General features: G+C 39.3%; 1 protein-coding gene across 2 annotated transcripts in view; it reads right to left on the reverse strand.

Moving 5' to 3' along the window:
* Window positions 1-206: 206 nt before the first annotated feature.
* Window positions 207-19,653, reverse strand: part of atxn1a (ataxin 1a) — a 94,418-nt gene continuing 74,971 nt past the window's right edge. The window contains exons 1-3 of one of the 2 annotated variants that reach the window (XM_028461179.1): window positions 15,128-15,229; window positions 6,181-8,503; window positions 207-4,135 (exon numbers count right to left, since the gene is read on the reverse strand). In XM_028461179.1, coding sequence (XP_028316980.1) covers window positions 3,542-4,135; window positions 6,181-7,986 — 2,400 coding nt within the window. In that variant the 5' untranslated portion in view covers window positions 7,987-8,503; window positions 15,128-15,229 and the 3' untranslated portion in view covers window positions 207-3,541. Of the gene's footprint in view, window positions 4,136-6,180; window positions 8,504-15,127; window positions 15,230-19,653 lie in introns of those variants that run through there. The other variant, XM_028461178.1, reaches the window with a different exon arrangement.

The following is a 19,653-nucleotide window of genomic DNA, read 5'->3' on the forward strand; positions in this document are numbered from 1 at the left end:
TGGCCAAAAATGGTCCAAAAGTGGAAAAAATGTGGCAAAAAAAATAGTGTTAAGTGACTTAAATGGGCCAAAAGCAGTCAAGAGTGGTTGAAAAACAGGCAAATAAAGAGGAACCAAGTTAAATGGGAAAATAGTGAAAAAAGTGAAAAATGTAGAACAAAAAGAGACAAAATATAGGGTAAAAAAAAGAAACAAGTGGTATTTATTGGGCAAAAGTTAGCTTATTTGGATAAAAAGTGGCCAAAACAAATTAAAGAAAGGACAAAAATTGGATGAGTGTCAAAAAAAAACTTGCAAAAATGGACAAAAAGGGATATTTATTGGGAAAAGGTCACTGAAGTCTGAAAAAAGGGTTGGCCAAAAATGGGCCAAAGGAAATAGGAAAAAGGCATTAAAAAGTTTTAAGATTTGATTTTTGGGGAATAATAATTAAAATGAAGACAAAAAGCCACATGTTGAGCATTACTGACTTAATAATGGCTTCTACATGGTGTCCTCTGATAATGTAGTGGGTTGGTCTGGACAGAAAATGCCTGGGCTGAATTTTTGTCCCAGTCCACCCCTGGTGCTAACTGCAAATGTTTCTATCAAAGATGAAATTATGCCAATAATCACATCTCCAGTAATGCCTCTAAGAACAGGGTGAAAACCAGGGGTATGATCTCTGGTTGCGGGATTTGTTAGTTTGGTTGTTGCTGCAGAATTTTTTTTAATTCAAAACGTAAAGGCAGATTGCCTGAATTAAGCTGCTCTATTGCTTTCTAAAGTTACCAAAGCAACAGCAGTCATGCTTGGCTTTGACTTGTGTTTTAAGTGATTGACGGTGTTCTCATGGCTTGAGTCGCTGACCGCGTTGTACATTTGTTTGCGATTCCTCTCTTTATTAGTCGGTAACCTGGGATTTAGACAAACGCGGAAAAACTAGACGTGTACATTCAACAAGCCACACACACAAACACTCTCTCTCTCTCACACACACACACACACACACAGAGTTGTGAACACAACCTAAAGTTATATTTACCACACGTGAAAGTCCAACAGATACTGCACTAATGTGGTTGTGTTGATCTAAGAACCCTGTTTTTTTATCAAAAATAAAGCAATTTTTTTATATATCTCATCTGAGGTCTCATTCACTCATCACTGCTATCACTCTGATCAACTCCCACCAGCTAAAACACATTGTTGCATCACTACAGTGCGGCTTTGAACGCACATCTGATCCACTCATTAGGGGTGTGCAATGACAGCCAATGAACACCTAAACGCTCATTTGATATGCATGGGTGAAGCCGTCATGATCAAATATGGCAGTCGGGTCAGTAAATGTATATGATAAACTTTACAGAGGCAAATAACAGAACTGCATTCCTTACTGATATTAAAAATGGAGAAAATCTTTCATTTCAAAGCTTTGTGAACGGACAGGATTTCATTTTTTTTAATTGATTAAAAAAAAACACACATTGGGTACAAACCCCTGAACAAACATGAAAGCCGTCTTCTGTGGTTCACTTTTCCAAATTATTACATCTTCCAAGAAAAAAAATAGCATCTTAAGGCCAGCCTGAGTGGATATTTAGCTTTGGACCCGCCTTCTGCTTTGAGATTTTAAACATGAGGCCAACCAAGCAAATATAATTGTCTAGCCAACTATGACACCTTGCAGAACACAAGCTACGCTCCAAAGTAAAGCCACGCCCACTACAACCTGGAAACCCTGGCTCCTCCTCCTGCAGGGAACGTCTCCTTGATTACACCTAGATTACCTGTTTGTAGCCATCAATCAATGGAACCTGAGCTGTGCTGATGGAGAATTGGTTCTCTTACACTACGCCAAAAGTCCATTGAGAAATCCAATCGTCCAGTGTCGGTCGAGTGCTGTGATAAAGTCCTCCCACTGATGTGCAAATCGCAAGATTCTCTTTAGTAAAGACTCCGAGTAGAAACACTCTACATTTAGCATCGTCTACGTATCCTTTTCCTACACACATGCACACACACACACACACACACACACACACTCCTATACAAACTTCCACCCACACGCAAACACACCACAGAGGACTTTGTGTACAACAGTTCTCGCAGTAGTGTGCATTCATCCGAGATCAGCCATTAGTGTCTTTGCAACAACACGTTTCCATCTGCATGTTTACCAACCAATACAGTACATATAGCAGGTCGTTTGCAATGATCCTCTCTACACTATTGTGTCTAATAGTTGCGTGTGTGTGTATCTACATTTGACACACACATACATTGTAAATATCGGCTCAATCAGGCGGCTTTAGCCTCAATTCTCTCAGTCAAGTACAAAATGTCACATCCATCAAAATCCTTTTTTAACCTTACGTCAGATCCCCAAACTTTCCAAACACCTACCAAAAACTTTTTCCTTGAGGTTTCCATGACTACCTTGACAGCAAGTGGTTGTGATGCTGCAAACAACTGTTATTCTGACTCATATTTTCCCCTATCCATCCACGGAACAGTCTCCCTGTCGTAATCTTCCCTTCCTTAAGAACTCTATATCACCCTTTCACTGCTCTAAAAGCTTCACCTTTCAAAAGTGCTGTTGCTACTTCCTAACATGACCTAGATTCGACCCAAAATAAAAACCTAATTAAATAAATGTTTTTTTCTTGGTTTTTTTTTTTAAATAATGAAAAAAAGACAATACTGTGTAAAATAAAAGAGACAAGAATGATTGTGTTGGCTGTGTGGTGAGTGTGACAGGTGCATTAAATGCTATGAAACCTCCTGACCCTCTCACAGCTCACATGCAGATTCCCTCGGCTCCTCTCACACAGAGAATAGAGTAATTCATGTTTAAAAATAAGATTGGAAGCAGACTTTTAAATAGGTGGCCAACCCAGTGTGTTGATAATTGGATGTATTATATGGTCTCATATTTTGACATTTACCCACACCGGTTTAAACAAGGACTGAATGACCCCCCGTTGGAGTTTCTGATCAATTATTGAAAACAAATATCTGATATGGAAACAGAGGAAGGGTTCAAGGTAAAAAATAAAATAAAATAAAAGCATTTGATAGTCAGGATTAGATGCTGTTAAAGCTGACAAAGTGGCACTTTACCTGATGGCATCTGCTCATAGCTCAACCCAGGTTTATGTTATTTTGATGAGCACAGGTAAAACATTTACATACAAATTTAATGCTGATGATCCATTGATATTACATCACAAGTTTGGTAAGTACCCCCTTCGTATCTTTAAGTTTGGATAGAAAACTTTTTGGAAAGTCCGAGCACCTGAGCAGAGCCATCAGGTATTGTGCGTGTTAGCCTTAGAACGCAACGAACCAAACTTCAAATCTCATCCCATCAAAACCACTGAAACAGCACTGGTTGCTCATGTAAAAATAAATCAATTGTTATAAAATGCATATAAAAACTAAATGGGCTTAGTGAAGGGAAATACCTTGTAGGGTCAGTGAAGTTTTAAAATAAAGAAAACTAAGACAAATAGGACATTAAAGTGGGCATTTGTGTATTACTGTCAATGGATAGTTGTTAGTTCCCAATACTTGATCGTCCCTCGATGCTGATTTTAACATCACGAGGGATGAAAGAAGGTTTGGGCAGGGTCAAAGGTGGCTCCTCCTCTGCTTTTTCTACCTTTCTGCCCTCTGGGGCCGACCATCTGCGCTTCCTTCTCCCTGATGGTTTAATGACTCCAGTGTCTCTGCTGCTGGTAGCCTGGCCTTTAGAAACAGACCCAAACCCAACATCCCCATTCTCCATACTGGAACTATCTCCACTAATGCTCCCACTTTCGTTGTTACCCCGCTGGCTGATGCCATTCTCTCGCTCCCGGTGCCTGGAGGCTCTACCTCCACTGCAGCTCTGTGAAGCATTGGAGACGGCTTTTGGAGATTTAGTGTGGCTGGATGTTGGAACAAGTGCAAGAGTGGCTGGCTCCAGAGGCTGGTTCTTCTTTAGAGATCCATTCTTCAGGTTTTTAAGGGTGAGTGAAATGCAAACATCACCAACAGAAAGCTTGGTGCAAGGCAGCTCCAGAAGCTCAGTGGTCCGATCCGGGCAACACGAAGACCATCCTTGGCCAAATACAAAGAAGGGATACTCTATCAAGACTTCCACGCTCACCTGGAGGACGGACATCACAAATCAGTAAGGAAACGTTGCAAATACAGACAACCACAAGAAGCAACTCCATTACTCTTTTGAACACAATGTTACAACAACAATTTTGTTATTGTTGAAAATTTTCAATTTTCTCTTTACCTTGCTGATTGCTTTTCCACAACCATATCATAAAAGAAGCAGGAAGTGGAATTAGAAGAATGTATTACATTTTTTATTATGCTTTAAAGCAGGGGTCACCAAACTTTCTGAACCTGTAAAACACTTCGTAGGTACTGAATAGTGCGAAGGGATACCAGTTATAAAAGCACTTCTGAATTACTAAATGTTTACGGTTTCACTTTAAATTAAAGGGTAAGATAATAAGGAAGTAGTAGCAGTGACTTAATAAAGTAGGAAATGTTTAAGTTTCAACATGCAACACTTTATAGTTTCAGTTTACAGTTTTAGTTTAATTTTTTGTACATTTCATAGAATGATCATCTTCCTATTTTATTATAACAAACAACTTTGAACTAATTGTATAACATTTGTAAAATGTAACAATTATGTCATATTTTACATATATAACATACCACAACCCATACACAAAATCACACTTAGCGAAAATAAACTTCAGAGAAAATGAACATTTAAAGATGGCGATTTAATACTAAAACTTTATCATGTGCAGCAGTATTTAACATAAGTACAACTAATTTGTGTAAGTCACTTATATCATCTTGCAGACTCCAAAAACATGTAATAATACTTCATGTTATCATCCTATTTTGAAGATTTCAGCCAATCAGCGTTCTCATATCATGTTACTACTCCGACACGCATTTATGACCCTATACATTATATCATTATAGTGAAACAACATTGCAATCCGACATTATAGCCGTTAAGTTTCATTGAGCTCCTTGAATCTTATGACGATATTCCTCAGAAGACCAGGAGAATTACCGGCGACTGATTTTGACGTTGCACTTACCAGGAAACAAGAAATCACAGGTTGTCAGACGTGGCGAACTCCACAGGCGTAGCTTTTTATTGCATATGCAGCTTGTAAAGCTCCTCTCACTTTTACTACTAAAGGTTAGATTTAATAGTCACACACACCCAAGTGTCAGGTTTTGGAAAGCGGTAATTCTGTATCAGATTAATGTCTGAGCTGAGTGCATTGCATATTAAAAAAAGATTCCTCTTCTCAAAATCATTAACATAGCGCAAAACCAGAAAAAAACATGTTGAACTCTAATCTGATTTGAAAATGTAATTTGAAAAAAATATAAAGAGAGATATTTGACTTTTTGCACAAAGATACTTCATGTGTGCCATAGAGGTTCATGACTACTGTGTCAGTAAGTTCATGTGCCGGAAATCTCTGAATAATTGATAAAAGTAGAAGAGTATGTTCAAACAATCAACTCGCTGAACTCCGCCAAAGCACAAAGTCAGAACATGTTTGGTACATGACTACCAGTTCAGAACACGGAGGCTAATTACAGCAGGAATAGAAAAGACCTGATAGAGCCAGAATAATAAAGTGTAAAACACATGTTTTGTAGCATTTCTATCATTAACTAAGAAAACATGAAAGATCTCAATAGAGAAATCTGTCATGCTTTTGGAAATCAGTACTGGTCCGTTCAGATTGGTGGAAGTCGATTTGTTTTCAGGTTATTTTGTAATGAATAACGCTGTTCGACTTGAAGTTTATACCCTTGTTTTGCTGTATTTACAGTACGTAATGCTAATAGTGCTGAGATGGAGTAGTATAGCAGGTTTATGTAATTGTGCAGCTGAAATTTTGTGTTTTCGTGCTCATGAAAACATGACTTAATATGAAAAAAAAGCAAAACAATTCAAAGACTTGCTCAAATGAGCTACAAAATTAACAAAACAATAGGATTGCTAACACTTAGCAAGAATAAAAATGGACTTTTGAATCACTTGAGATAATTATTTTCTTTGTTAGTCGACAGCTTTAAAATAATATACCAACACTAACACCAGTAAAATGTCACCATGTACCATGAAAAGTTTTTGACCATGGCTCTCACCTGTGTACGGTTTTCACCAACGGAGAACTGAACCACTGCAAAGTCAGGTGATGTTTGACTCCCTTCAATGCGCTCCACTGTGGACGAGTCAATCCTCAGCTCAGTGCTGATCTCAGCGCTCTGGATGAAGTCCTCCGTCTTCAGGTCCTCCACTTGTTTCAGCTCACCATCTGCCAGCTGGATGATGGAACCCTTGATGAAATATGAGGGGAGCGAGAGGGGCGAAGTCGTTGCACCAGTGGCAGACGCAGGAACTGGGGAAGCAATCAACCCTGGTGGTGCAGGAATGATGGGGAGGTGAAGTTGGGCTTGAACCACTGCACCTGAAGCTTCCTGATGGAGTGATGTTGTTTCCAGAACTTCTTTGTGATCAGTTGAAGCAATGTATGTGTGTGGTAGTGTAGTTGGAAAAGGTGTGTGTTGTTTGGACGATGCCTTGTGGGAGTTCACCGGTTCCAAAGCAGAGACTCCACTGCCACTAACAGGGATTATGACGGGTTGAGTGCCTGAAATGAGTAGGTGTTGCTGTAGGCCGGTTTGGTAGTTGCTGCCACTGCCAGCTAAGTATCCAATAAAAGGTGATTGAGGGTATATACCAGTAGAGGAGAGCCCCATTGTCAGTGACTGTGTTGCATTGTGGGTAGTCTGGATCACGGTCTGTGGTGGCAGTGTACAGACAGAGGCCTTTAAGCCATCTACACTTAAAGGGGATGGAATTGGAAATGAATTAGTTGCATTGGACAATGAAGGTCCCCGATTGACAGGTCTGCCCTGGATAATTCCTCCTTTATCCACATTTGTTGAGGCAGAAACTGTCATCTTCTCAGCGCTGACCCTCGGTGGTGCCAAATGATGGTCCCCATGGCTGTTAGGCATTAACATCACAGATGTTCTCATTGCTGAAGAATCGTTAGATGAGTAATCTGAGGGGAAAACTAAATGGCGGGTGTCACAGGGAGACAAGGACGTGGTATGAGTTCGTCCTTTGCTCCCTGACTTGGAGAGGCTGGAATTAGACAAAGCCCCGTACCGCCGTCCCCTTTCCGATTCACCATTATGAAGATCTCTGGATCTTGGGCTGCTTTCCGCTTTTCCAGTGTGTCCATCCGCGTACTGCACAACAATCTGGGACATGCCAGGTCCAAAACTGTGTTGAGTGTTCAGCGACTGAGAAGGATGCAGGGAGCCTCCTAGGTGATAGGACGAGGATGTAGTCTGGGGGGGTAATGACATCTGAACATGGTGAGGGACGGAGTCAGTAAGGGGAGGTGGCATAAAGGTGTGCCCTGTTGATGTTCGCTGCTGGTCTTGTTTGACAACCTGTGAAGGAGACGAGGTGGTCTCTGTGTGTAGAGGTCTATGTGAGGATGAGGAGGAGAAGGGAGGAGGTGGAGGGGGAGGTGGAAGCAGTTGCGAGGAGACATAGTTAGGGTGGGAGGCAGAGTAGGGTGAGGCAATAAACTGCATGTTAGAAGGCAGTTGAGTGTAATGGACAGTTCCTCCAACTGTGGACTGTGACAGTGGGGATGTGTACACAGTGGGAACAGATAAGGATGCTGAGTAGTTTGATATGGAGGAGGGGGTTTTATACTGTAGGCCCTCTGATTGTCTGGAGCTACGATGTGGACCCAGGTTGCTCTCAATCCCACCAGCCACATTGGCCAACCAGGTCAGGTTCTCTGTGCGCTGGCTGTCACTCGCAGGAGGCAGAGGAGATGAACGGTTTTCTGACAATATCGTGCTTGGGGGAATCTCTCTTTTCTTTGGGGGCAGACATTCATTGCTGCGTTCCTGGTTTGACTTCATTCTGATTTCAATTCCTATACCAGAATAAAAAGTAACTACTCAGTCCTTCCTTCAGGTTTCGACTACAGCTTTTTCCTTCTTTTTGCTTTTTTGTTTGAGGCTTTCTTTAGCACTATTCTTTATTCTATTTCTTGCTTTTGATCCTCGGTTTCAAATCGATAACCAATAAACAAATCTTTCCCTACTTACATTTCCTATGTCCTTCCAATTTACCTAAGGCCTTTGACTCTATATCTATATTTTAGTTTTTACCAAAGAGATCCAGGCCCGAATCAATTAGTGAAAGTGTATTAAAGATGGAGAGGAATATATGGAGGGATGGTAAGAGGGGAGGAGTGAGACGCTCTGATTCGTCAAGGGGACTTCAGCGGTAGAGGGCTGAGCTCTGTGTGGTAGGGGAGAGCGTCACAACGTCACTCCTGCTGTTGCCGCACAAGACGAATGGCGGCCGGGTTCGTTGCACTTCATGCGGAATCATTTCCCTGCAAAAGGAAGCCTGCCCACACACAGCAGAATTCTGTGGAGGACAAACAAGCATAATGTTAGGAAAGATGTGCAGAGCTAAAATACAAATAGGTAAAGGGCAGTCGCGTCGTAACGGTTAAGGAAGTGGGCTTATAATCAGAGGGTCACAGTCACTGTGGGATGTTGAGCAAGTCCCTTAAATGTAAGGTAGGTTGTTTCTTCCAGACTATCCACCACACTTTTTAAGTTTTTGGTTGAAATTGAGTTTATGTTCCTACAGAAATTAAGATCTTATGTGCTCTGAAAAAGGAACAAAAAAAATCTGTCATCTGTAGCAGCTGTAAGCCTGTAAAATCTTCAATCAATGTCGGAAGACGGTTTGTTTTTTTTATTAACCAGTCACGTCTCCCTGATCGTTCTCGCCCCCTTGTATGCACTAGCCCATGCTCAAAGCGCAACACTGGTAACTGAGTTCAAACGGAGTTAGCGTTGACACTGCAAGTTGACCATAGAATGGCAGAGAAAGAAATTACCCGCTCCACGTTTACTGGGGACGGCTTGTCCTGCTAACAAGGGCAAGAAAAGAAAGGTCCGCTTCTGGAGCAACGGCGCTCGTGCATGTGACTGAGGGGCGTGGCTTTAGAGGGAGCAAAGAGGGGAGGAGGATGCTATTTTTAAAATTATGGAAGTTTTCAAAAATTACCTACCCTGCCTTTAACCCTTTAACTGCTCATGTTGAACGTCACAGTATGGAAGTTTTCACCATTTTTATAGGAACACCATACTTTTAACCTCCATTGCTGCAGAGAAGCTTCACATTGGTACTTTATTTCTTGTTCAATGAAAAAATATTCTGACATGTCCATTATTTTTCAGTTTTGAGTAACTTTACTTCATTATTTTCTTTTTTAACCTCTGGCGGATCACTACTTACCTTTGTACCATTTTAGGCTAATCGTTGAACTTGAAAGGCTTGAATTGTAATAAAAACTGGTAGTGAATAAATGTACATGAGCCTGACCTACTGTATATGGAATTTTTAGGGCCGATGCCCATATAATGGCACTATGATCATTGATATACACATGATATATACTGTACATGAACACACGATTTTTGTAATATCCAAAATATAATTCAAGCCAAAGACGCAAAATGCTACTAAATTAAAATAAGGAACTTTAATTAGTAACACTGTAAACATATGGACTGTAAAGCCACTGAAAAATAAGAAAAGGAAAACTTCTGCAAACTATTTCCAGAACACAATGTAAAAAAAAAAAAAAAAAAATTGACCAAATCTCAAACAGTAAACATGGACAAATAAAAAAAGCTAAAAGTACCGTAAACAATGAACTAGTGACTTCTCCCAGTGTTATCATTTAGTAATCATTACTGCTGATTCAAAAGTAGCAGATGATAATGCAGAGAGCACAGAGCCATAAAATCCCTACGCAGCAAAAAATTAATACATCTGTTACATATTATAGCCCGACCGATTAATCTGCTTGACTATTGACCAATGTCCATTAATTGGTGATAGCATGAATCGGCTCTAACATGTCTGTACATTTGATTGTCTGTCTGACTGACTGTGTTTTAGCCCTATGATGGACTAGTGACCTGGTGACTGATGAGAATCCATTTACACGTGCATCTGTAACAAGCACTGACATGACAGAGTGTGGCGCATGCAAAAAGAAACTCCAGTAAACTATTAAAAATAGCTAAATAAGGGTTTGCACCAAATTACTTCTATTTTTTTTTTTTTTTTTTTAAAGAAACAAAAACAGAAAGTTTACAGTAACTGCTACACAACCAGTCAACAAGCTTTGTGCACAACAAAGTACGGTCTGTGGTTATAACATGCACGAGTGTATGGAAGTGTGTGTGCCATCTGTTAGTGAGGACCCCCCTGCTGTGAAAGATGGAAAAACTAGTTGTGAATCTCATAAATAATGTACGAGCTGCCCACGCACACCCTTACACACACACACGCGCACGTGCACAAATACAATCAAGGACAAACCACTCAAGCAGTGACACTGGGACAATTAAATTTATGCTGACATGTTGTTTTCTTAAAACAGTACGTCACACACAGATACACAGTGCGTGCACTAAATAGAGCTAGAAGCATACACTGAAACACAATTGTCCAGCTAAATGACATATGAAAGTATCCAAAGTATCAGTTGATTAACAGTACACACTAAGTTTACACCGAATAAGCAATTTTTACAATTATTCAAGTTACATTACGATTAAATGACAGACCACACATTACAACAGTCTTACTGTCATACAATAAAAGGTTAATGAACTAGAAGAGGTATACGATCCAGACAACAACCATCTATAAAAACATTAAAGATTTACCGGTAATCTTTTGACCAGAATGACATGGCCTTAATTATTAATCCCTGAGTTGGAGTTGAACAAACCTGCACGTACTCTGTATTTGTGTGTGTATCGTAAGTATTATCTTGTCTTAGGAGGAGAGTATATTGAGTAAATGCACACATATGTAGCACACACAGGAACACACTCATTTTTGCAGACTTGCACATAAAAAAGTTGCCTTTGAAGGTTTTCAGTTTTTACAAATAACAGGTGCATTATCTGGACTCTGATGCTGTACTAAGTGGCAAGGTTGCTCTCTGAGCTTTTAGCCTTGGGATGTACTCTTCTCCACACTTACTCCACCTTCACACGACTCTCCTGCCTCAGCCTGCCCACAACAGAACTCCATTCTCGTTAATCATCCTTCCATCTAATGGTTTTATGTCCGTGATCTCCTGTGTTGTTAAGCACCTGCATCATATTTCAGCATCTTCTCATCAGTGTTAGTATTTGTATTACTATACCAGACTTTTTAGGAATTGTACATTAAAAGCATTGGACAGCCACCATTTCTTCCTCAGATTTAAATGTTGGAAATAAGGAAAGGGATATTTATATAATCTATCAGAGAAAACGCTAACAGAAACATTCCTGTTGAGTAATAAAACTTACTTACTAATTCCTGACAGAAATGTCTTTGGAGTCATTTCTATTAACTTTAAGCCCTTAAACACAATGTAATGTCCTGTTATATGTGGTGATAGCCTAGTGGTTCTCAAACCTTTTCTCTTGCGCCACCCTTTGAAGAATGACATTTCTTTTAACTCCTCTCTCCCACCAGCCCAACAAAACTTCAACAAAGTGTGTCAGAAATTTAACCGTTATTGAAAAGCACAAATAATAACATAAAATGTGCAATCACATGTTTTAGAACAGTAATAACAAGAAGATATAGTCATCAACATCCCCCACTAAATTTGTTCTCATTATAACTCACAACTTTTTCCTAAACGTCCTAAATCTAAGAACTTAGATGTATACATAAGAAAATATTGTCACATCAGAATATACAATTACTAACTATCTTAAACGGTTTCTAAGACAAGCTGTCCCCTTTCAAGATACCTCGAACATGATAAAGAAAAACGGAACAGGGCCAATAACACTGGAAAAAATAATTGCGCGATTCTCATTTTCAAACTTTATCAAGGTATTGATACCCTGAAGCCTCACACCAAATTTGGTTGTCCTATCTTAAACAGTTTCTAAGAAAAGCAGTCCCCTTTGAAGATACCAACAGAGTTAAAAAAAAAAATGGAACAAGGGCAATAACTCCAGGAAAAATGATTGGACGCTTCTCATTTTCGAACACCATCAAGGTATTGATACCCTGAAGCCTCACACCAAATTTGGTTATCCTATCTTAAACGGTTTCTGAGAAAAGCTGACAGACGGATGCTCAAACTTATATCCCCTTTCCACTTTGTGGCGGGGGATACTAAGTAAAGTAAGCTCATATCCGAAAGTCGTGAAACAGCATTTTAATCATTCGTTTTTAGCGTATCATTCAGTTTCTTGGATGTTTGATGTTGCACTTCCCAGGAAAGGAGAAATGGGACTGTTTAAAAGTGAAATACTGGCCCACACAATTAAGTGGCTAAATCCAACTTGGGATGCTGTTGTAATGGCATATCTATAGAAAAATAAGGATTCTGAAGATAGAATGAGGTTTACTGGTAAAGTAAAGGTAAATCAAATGTTAAGATTCAACAGGAAATGGGTGGAAAATGATACACAGTTTCTATTTAGAAAAAACACACATCTTGACCTTTCGCTGTAATAATGTGAGTGATGAAAAGGTAGAAATAAGATAGACATAAAGGCTAAGAGTGTAAAAAAAAATGAGTGGAAGATTGAAAATGTGTCCGAAAGTCGACCCAATTTTCCTGAATGCGATTGGATACACTGCTGAAGCAGGCAGGATAAAAAAAATAAAAAAAACATTTGGATGCGAGACATGGATTAAAGAAAGAGGAGACGGGAAACAAAAAGGAAATTATCAAGATGTGTGGAGGAAGACGGCTCAACTGTTCATCTCAGCAGAGAGTTGAGTACTGCGTCACTCAAACACACATTCACAGAAAAGGGCTGTGTGTGCATGTTGCATACACATGTGTATCGGATGACCTGTAATCCAAACTGCCTGTCCTACATGTGCCGTGGTTGCTTTCACGCGCACGCACACTTTCAAAAACAATGGTACACCTTATCATAACACTTGTGTGCGCTCACTGGAAAAACACAGAGGAAGGACTGTGTGTGCCTGTGTGGTGGTGAGGTTTGTGTTTCTGCAGTCATTACTGCAGAGTGTGAGTGTATGTCACCCTTCTCTTGTCACTTGGAGTTTCACTCCTATTACTTCAGAATCCATTACACTGACTTACGCTCACACTTATCCTAAGCCAAGGATCTATTATTTATAAAGCCTTCAGGTTCAATAAGCTGTTATGGACTGCTTTGTTATTATGGCGCCAGTGTTGTTGTTTTATGACCTCCAAACTCTGATTATTAACACAACTACTACTAATTGTTTACGCTCAAAAGATGCACACATTAGGTTTTGCCCAAAACTCAATTACCCTATTAATAATTCATATAAATGCTTGAAGGTGAAATATTTCAGCCCAAGGGTTGACATGCTTGACTTGAAATCTTTGTTGACAATCAAGTAGTTGTTTTGGATGAAACAAATACAAATTTTTTTTTTAAAAAAAAGCTAAAATTTTGGCATTATCGATAGAATTTGAATTGCAGATTAACAAGCAATGCTTCTCATAGGTAATTCTTTCTTCTGCCTTTTTAAGTATATTTTATCTTGTTATATTTTTAAAATATCTTTTGGTGAAAAATAGTTTCTGATATAGGTTTTAACATTGGTGATTAATTAATATTGAAAGTACTGGCACTTACTTAAATATCACATACTAACACTTTGATATTAACATTTGTAAAAGAGCATTTGTAATATTTTTGGTTTATTTTATTCAGTAACATTTTCGTAAGAGCCTGTAATACTAACACTGTTTTCTGCTGATTGGCTGATTATTTTAGGTAATCTAATTAACAGACACTACAGAGACAGCTTTGTAAATGTTAGTAAATGCTACAAATATGTTTAAGTGTTAATGTCCTGAGGTTATTTGTCTTTAAATTATAAATGAACGTTTGATAAATCCATCTTCACCTGTTTTTTTTTTTTTTTTTTTTTTGCTGACGTTCGTCCCAGATTTCAAGGACAGAGTCAGAATAAAACACTCAAATTATTTTGACAGACCAATGCAGGAACAGCAAGTGCATTAAACTACAAAATAAAAACAAACAAAAATCAAATCTGACACTCATTGCTCAGTTCAGGATTGTTCTCCGTCTTGAAAGTACGCACAAAAAACTACACATCCCTTTGAAAAACCAGTAAGCAAAGCCTAAATGTAAAAGTGATAAAGCAACTGGTGTGTGCATGATTGTCCTTTCATAATCCTAATCATGATCAAAGGCAGCCAACGTGATGTGTTATTTCAACGCTAAATATAGTTCAGGCGGAAAAAACAACACTGCTGAAGACTTACACCTCCCTGAGTGCTTTCCTCCATCCTTGTTTAGGGTTGTGTGTCTTTGCATGTGTATATTTTGCATATGCACGTAAAATGTGTGTGTGTGTGTATTTGCATGTGTATATTTTGCATATGCACGTAAAATGTGTGTGTGTGTGTGTGTGTGTGCACATGGGACCTCTCACTATCAGCCATTCCCTAAATAACAGCAAACACGAATACGCACTAAGCAATACGCTCAGACTATAGCAAAGTAATGGAGGCTCCGTCATTGACAGATGAAGACGGAGAGTTAGAGAGGCGGGTGAGGAGGGGAGAGGAAAAGAGTAGTGAGAGGGAGTGACTGGGAGAGTGAGAGCAAAGAAGAGTTACATTCAGAGAAACACAGTGAGAAAACAAATGATCGAGGGAAGAAAAAAGTCAAGTTTAGAAAGCAAACACTCATGTCGTGTTGCATGACTTGCACTTTTTTTTATCCCCCTATGGTCGCTGAGGTTGGGGTGGCGGTGTAGACTGAATGGCAGACACTCAGGGAGGAAAGGAGGGATCAGGAATGGGAAAAATGTGGAGCTTAGAGGAGTGGAACAGAAGAGAAACTAGGGCAGATCCACTTCATTCTTGCTTTAAAGTTCATCGCATTCACAATATAAACACACACGCATATGACTCTTTGCTGCTCCCACACACTTCGTTCTGCAGGGATCTGTGTGAAGGGGACTTACCAGTGTAGTAGCAGGAGTAGTGCACTTCAGCAGCATGCTCATTCTCCCTCCTCATTCCTTTGCTTCCCTAACTCCTCTCAGTCTCTCCTGTCACTGACTGCCTCTCTCACTCACCCTCGAGCGGAAAATCCCGAGCACATTCAGTGCACTTTTGCTACAAACTGCTCCCGGCCTTCCTCACCCTCTAAACACACACGCACCCCCCCCCCCCCCACACGCCCACAGACACACACACACACACACACTAAAGAGGCTCACACATAGGCACAACAGCCGGCTTCTAAACTTGACAGCAAGTCACAAAGATCCCTCACTGACATACAGTACTCAGGTGTTCACACACACGCATAACCACACAAACATATACACACACACACACGCACACAAATGCAAGCAAACACTTGTGCACGCCCACAGGGAGGGAGTCCCGCATGCAGAGCTCCAATGTGTATTATGCAAGGGCCTGAATGTGAGCCAGAGCTCTCACTGTGTCTGACACGCACGCACACACGTACACGCACACACAGAGAGAGAGAGAGAGAAAGAGAGAGAGAGAGAGAGAGAGGGATGGGCCCACATTGCTCGTCCAACTTCATCAGGTATTCATTCAAAAAACACACACACGCCAGCTGGCTGAACGCCCAGAGACTGCTTACAAGCAGAGAGAGAGAGAGGGGGAGAGAGAGGGGAGGGTGTTACAGTGAGAAGGGCATAGAGAGAGGCAGTGTGGGACAGATAAAGGGAGAGAGTGAGCTGCAGAGATTAGAGTCGGCGATAAAGAGCCAGCATGCTACATACACGTAAGGCAACATATAACAAACTTGACTAGACACACATTTGGTTTGATTTGATCGTGTGCAGCACGTATCACATGATATCATGATATTTAGAAAATAATCGGTACCTACAAAAAAACAAAAAAAAAAAAAAAAATTTACTGGTAATATTCCCGAACACACACTGAAGGTAAAATGTGTATTTCAAAAGCTGGAATCCAACAGTTTTAAGAATTTCTAAATTAACAAACGTAGAAATTTGCTTGAATGTACGATTGATAAACAAAGGAGGATATTATGACCACATACATCCATTATTTGTCAAATCATAAACTACGGACCAGCAAATACAGCCTATGAATTTATTTATTATTAAGTTCATTTTATCAAAAGAAACATTAGAAGTAAAACAAAGTTCTAGGGGTTAATTTTTGGAATCATGTTGATAAAGAAATAAAAATAAGTGACACTATTTATGTTCAAAAAGAAAATGTCACAATATATTTTAGAGAGTTGTGTGAAGCAGTGGAAATATATTTGTGTTCTTTGTTAAATGTTATATATAAAAGAAAGTACATATATGTACAGTATACATATACTGTATATATATATATATATATTTTTTTTTTTGTATCATTTGAAAAAGGCAATTAAAAAGTATTTGTTGAATGCTTGCATTTCTTTTTCTTTAATGTTATGATTTATGTTGGACATATAAGCATTTTTGGTTTTGCCTGTTCCAGTCTTGTTATATATTTTTAAATAATGATTCACGTTTGAATATTTTTTTTATTAAACTGAAACAAACAAACTGAAACTGAAATTAATCCAATGTGTGATTAATATAAAGACAAGAGATGGATAATGATTATTTTACAAGAAACTAATTTAATGTTTTGTGTTAATGCACAGATTTTGTTGTGAATTGCAACATACACACAATCAATGCACAACCATGGTATGAGCGTGCAAAGCAGCCCCCAAAGTAAACATACACAATGATAGAAAAACACACAAAACAAAAGCAAAGATACATCATTAAAACAATACAAAGAATTACAACATTGCAGGGAAATACAGTAAAAGACAAGAGAAAAACAAAGAAAATACTCCAATAACACACAAAACTACTACAAAAATGAACAAAATGACAACAGTGATGCACAATTTTACAGAAAATGAAAACCAAAATACACAAAAAGACAAGAAAAACATGAAAAAATGACTCCACAAACTCACAGCACTACAAATGAGCAAAAGAACAGAAATACACAAAAATTAAAGAAAACTCAAAATGACACCACAAATACACAATTTTACTCCAAAAAACATATATTTTACAGAAAAAATACACAAAAGGACTACAGAAATGCACAAAATGCCTCACAACGAGGAAGACAACAAAAAACATACACATGGAATAACAGAAAAACACGATAAAATCTCTTTGTTTTTTTCCTATACTAATGCTCAGATTGGTCATTATTCTAAATGCTGATATGAATATTGATCATGTGGCTCTCCAATCAAACAAACACCTTTTTGTGGACCCGCTGTGATAGAAGTTGCCTACCTGTTATACACAGTAAAGTAGAACTGGTCACCATCTCTTTGTGTGGTTTGCATGTTCTCCCTTAACATGGATTTTTCTTCCAGTGCTCCCATTTCCAAAGAGCATGTATGGAAGATTAATTAGTGTATTTACTTTGACTGCAGCAGTGAATGTGTATGTTCTGTGATTAGTAGAATTAGAACTGAAAATAATACACTCACGCAACAAAGTTACAAATGCGTAGTTCTGAACACTAGATGGCACCGTGGATCACTAATGTGCAGCAGTCTATTTCCTTTCGTTAGCTGACCTAGTTAAAAATCATTTGGAAGTAAATATAGATGAAAAGGGCTCCTCAATGCTGAGAGACGTGGCACGCAAAGAAGAAACGAGTGCTCACTCATATTAGCCCAAACACACCAAATTGCAACGATTCCCACAAGACTTAATGGATGTAAACATGCACTAAAGAGACATCCTGTTTGTTCTGGCCATTCCTCCTATCAGCTGAATATTAATACAATGTTTCAGTGCTCTGCTTCAAGTATACATACAGTACATACTATTGCATGGAAATAAAGGTTTAGATACTTGCTTTGAAAGAGCTTTAGTGGACAAAAAAAAAAAAATACAATGCTAAACTCAAATTGCAGCCCTTCTTTCTATTTTTTCAATTTTTTTTTAACTCCCAACATTTATGTTAAGTAGCCATTCTCTAACCCCTTAGCCTTTGTAATCTAAAAATATATATAACAATAACAAAAACTGTTGAATAGTTTAGAATTGGACTTCATGAGGTAATAATTTGACACGGGTCGGCAACTTTTAGCACCATAAGAGCTACCGCCCACCAAGCAAACAGGAGAGTGACTTTACATCGTCGACTAGTCAATGACATCACCAAGAGCCGAAGTCAAGCGGCAGCCGAGTGCCGGTATGACCTGAAAAAATCTGGCACACCACCACCACCAGCCCCTGGAACACAGGACATGCTATGTAAGCTAAGTAAACCCAGGAACACTGCTGCTTCGCCTACCATGAGTCTACGGTAACTGTTAAGCCCCGAGGCTTCCTATGAGCTGGACGTTTAGACTTTGTTTGGGCTGTTTTTACGGTAGCTTCGGCTTCCTTCATCGAAGCCGGTGTTGTGCCAAAGTCAGTGACCCGAAAAAATCTGTGACCGCTGCGGCTTCTCAGGGGTAGAGAAGAAGAGTGCTAAACCTCTTCGTTGCTATTAAGGAGCTATTTACTCTCCCTTAAACATGACGCTCCGGTGGGTGAAGTAAATACAGACTGGAGAAGAATTACAAACGTGTTTAAGGGGAAGTAAATGTCCGCCCAGAAGCCGCAGGGGTTGGATCTTTTCCAGATCTGTTTAATACACAGACGTGATCACTACAGCTAACAATAGCATATATATTAGCCGTAGTATCTACCTACCAGCTGCAGTTTGAGCACAAACAAGGAAGGAGCAAGAAACACTTGATGTTGTGCTGCCTTGCCGTGCAGGGGTACTAGGACCCTCGTTTGCTGTGTTGCGCCGCCATCTTGGGCAAAAGTCAGGTACTGCGACTGGTCGACGTTATGTGGACAGAGTCGCGAGACAACACTAAAGTCGACTAGTCGACTAATCGAATAGTCTGTTCAACCCCTAGCTTGCACTGTGGATAATTTTTGTTTTAAAACAATCTGCACGTAGAGGTGTTCTGATTAAACTGGTGATCTTTCTAACTAATGACTGCTAGCCCATGGGCTTGTTTCAGACTGCCAATGGCCCATTTCTGGGCCCACAACACAATATGCACAACTATAACATCACAGTGCACTCTCAACTTAAAATAGTTGACTCTTCCCTACCCCTTCCATAGTCCTACCCTGACTCCCTCTTCCCTGTTCCTTTGCCCCTAACCTAGGTGCAACACTGCCCTCTCTTTTTTTATATTCTCCCTTTAATAAAGTTTTTCTTACCCTTCCATAGGGAGGGCTGGTGATGGTCACATTATGCAATAAAATAAATGAATTTATTTAATTGCAATAACAAAACATGCATAGCTGTTGCGATAACATTGCACTACATGTAGTGCTGACCTTTGACAGTATGTGCAGACAAGGCGAAAACACTTCTAATTAAACCCAACTATGCACAAATTATTTACAGATTATTTTGATTTCATATAGATTTTCTTGTTATTGTAACT

This window comes from Gouania willdenowi, chromosome 11 (assembly GCF_900634775.1).
Source record: "Gouania willdenowi chromosome 11, fGouWil2.1, whole genome shotgun sequence".
Taxonomy (NCBI): Eukaryota; Metazoa; Chordata; class Actinopteri; order Blenniiformes; family Gobiesocidae; genus Gouania; species Gouania willdenowi.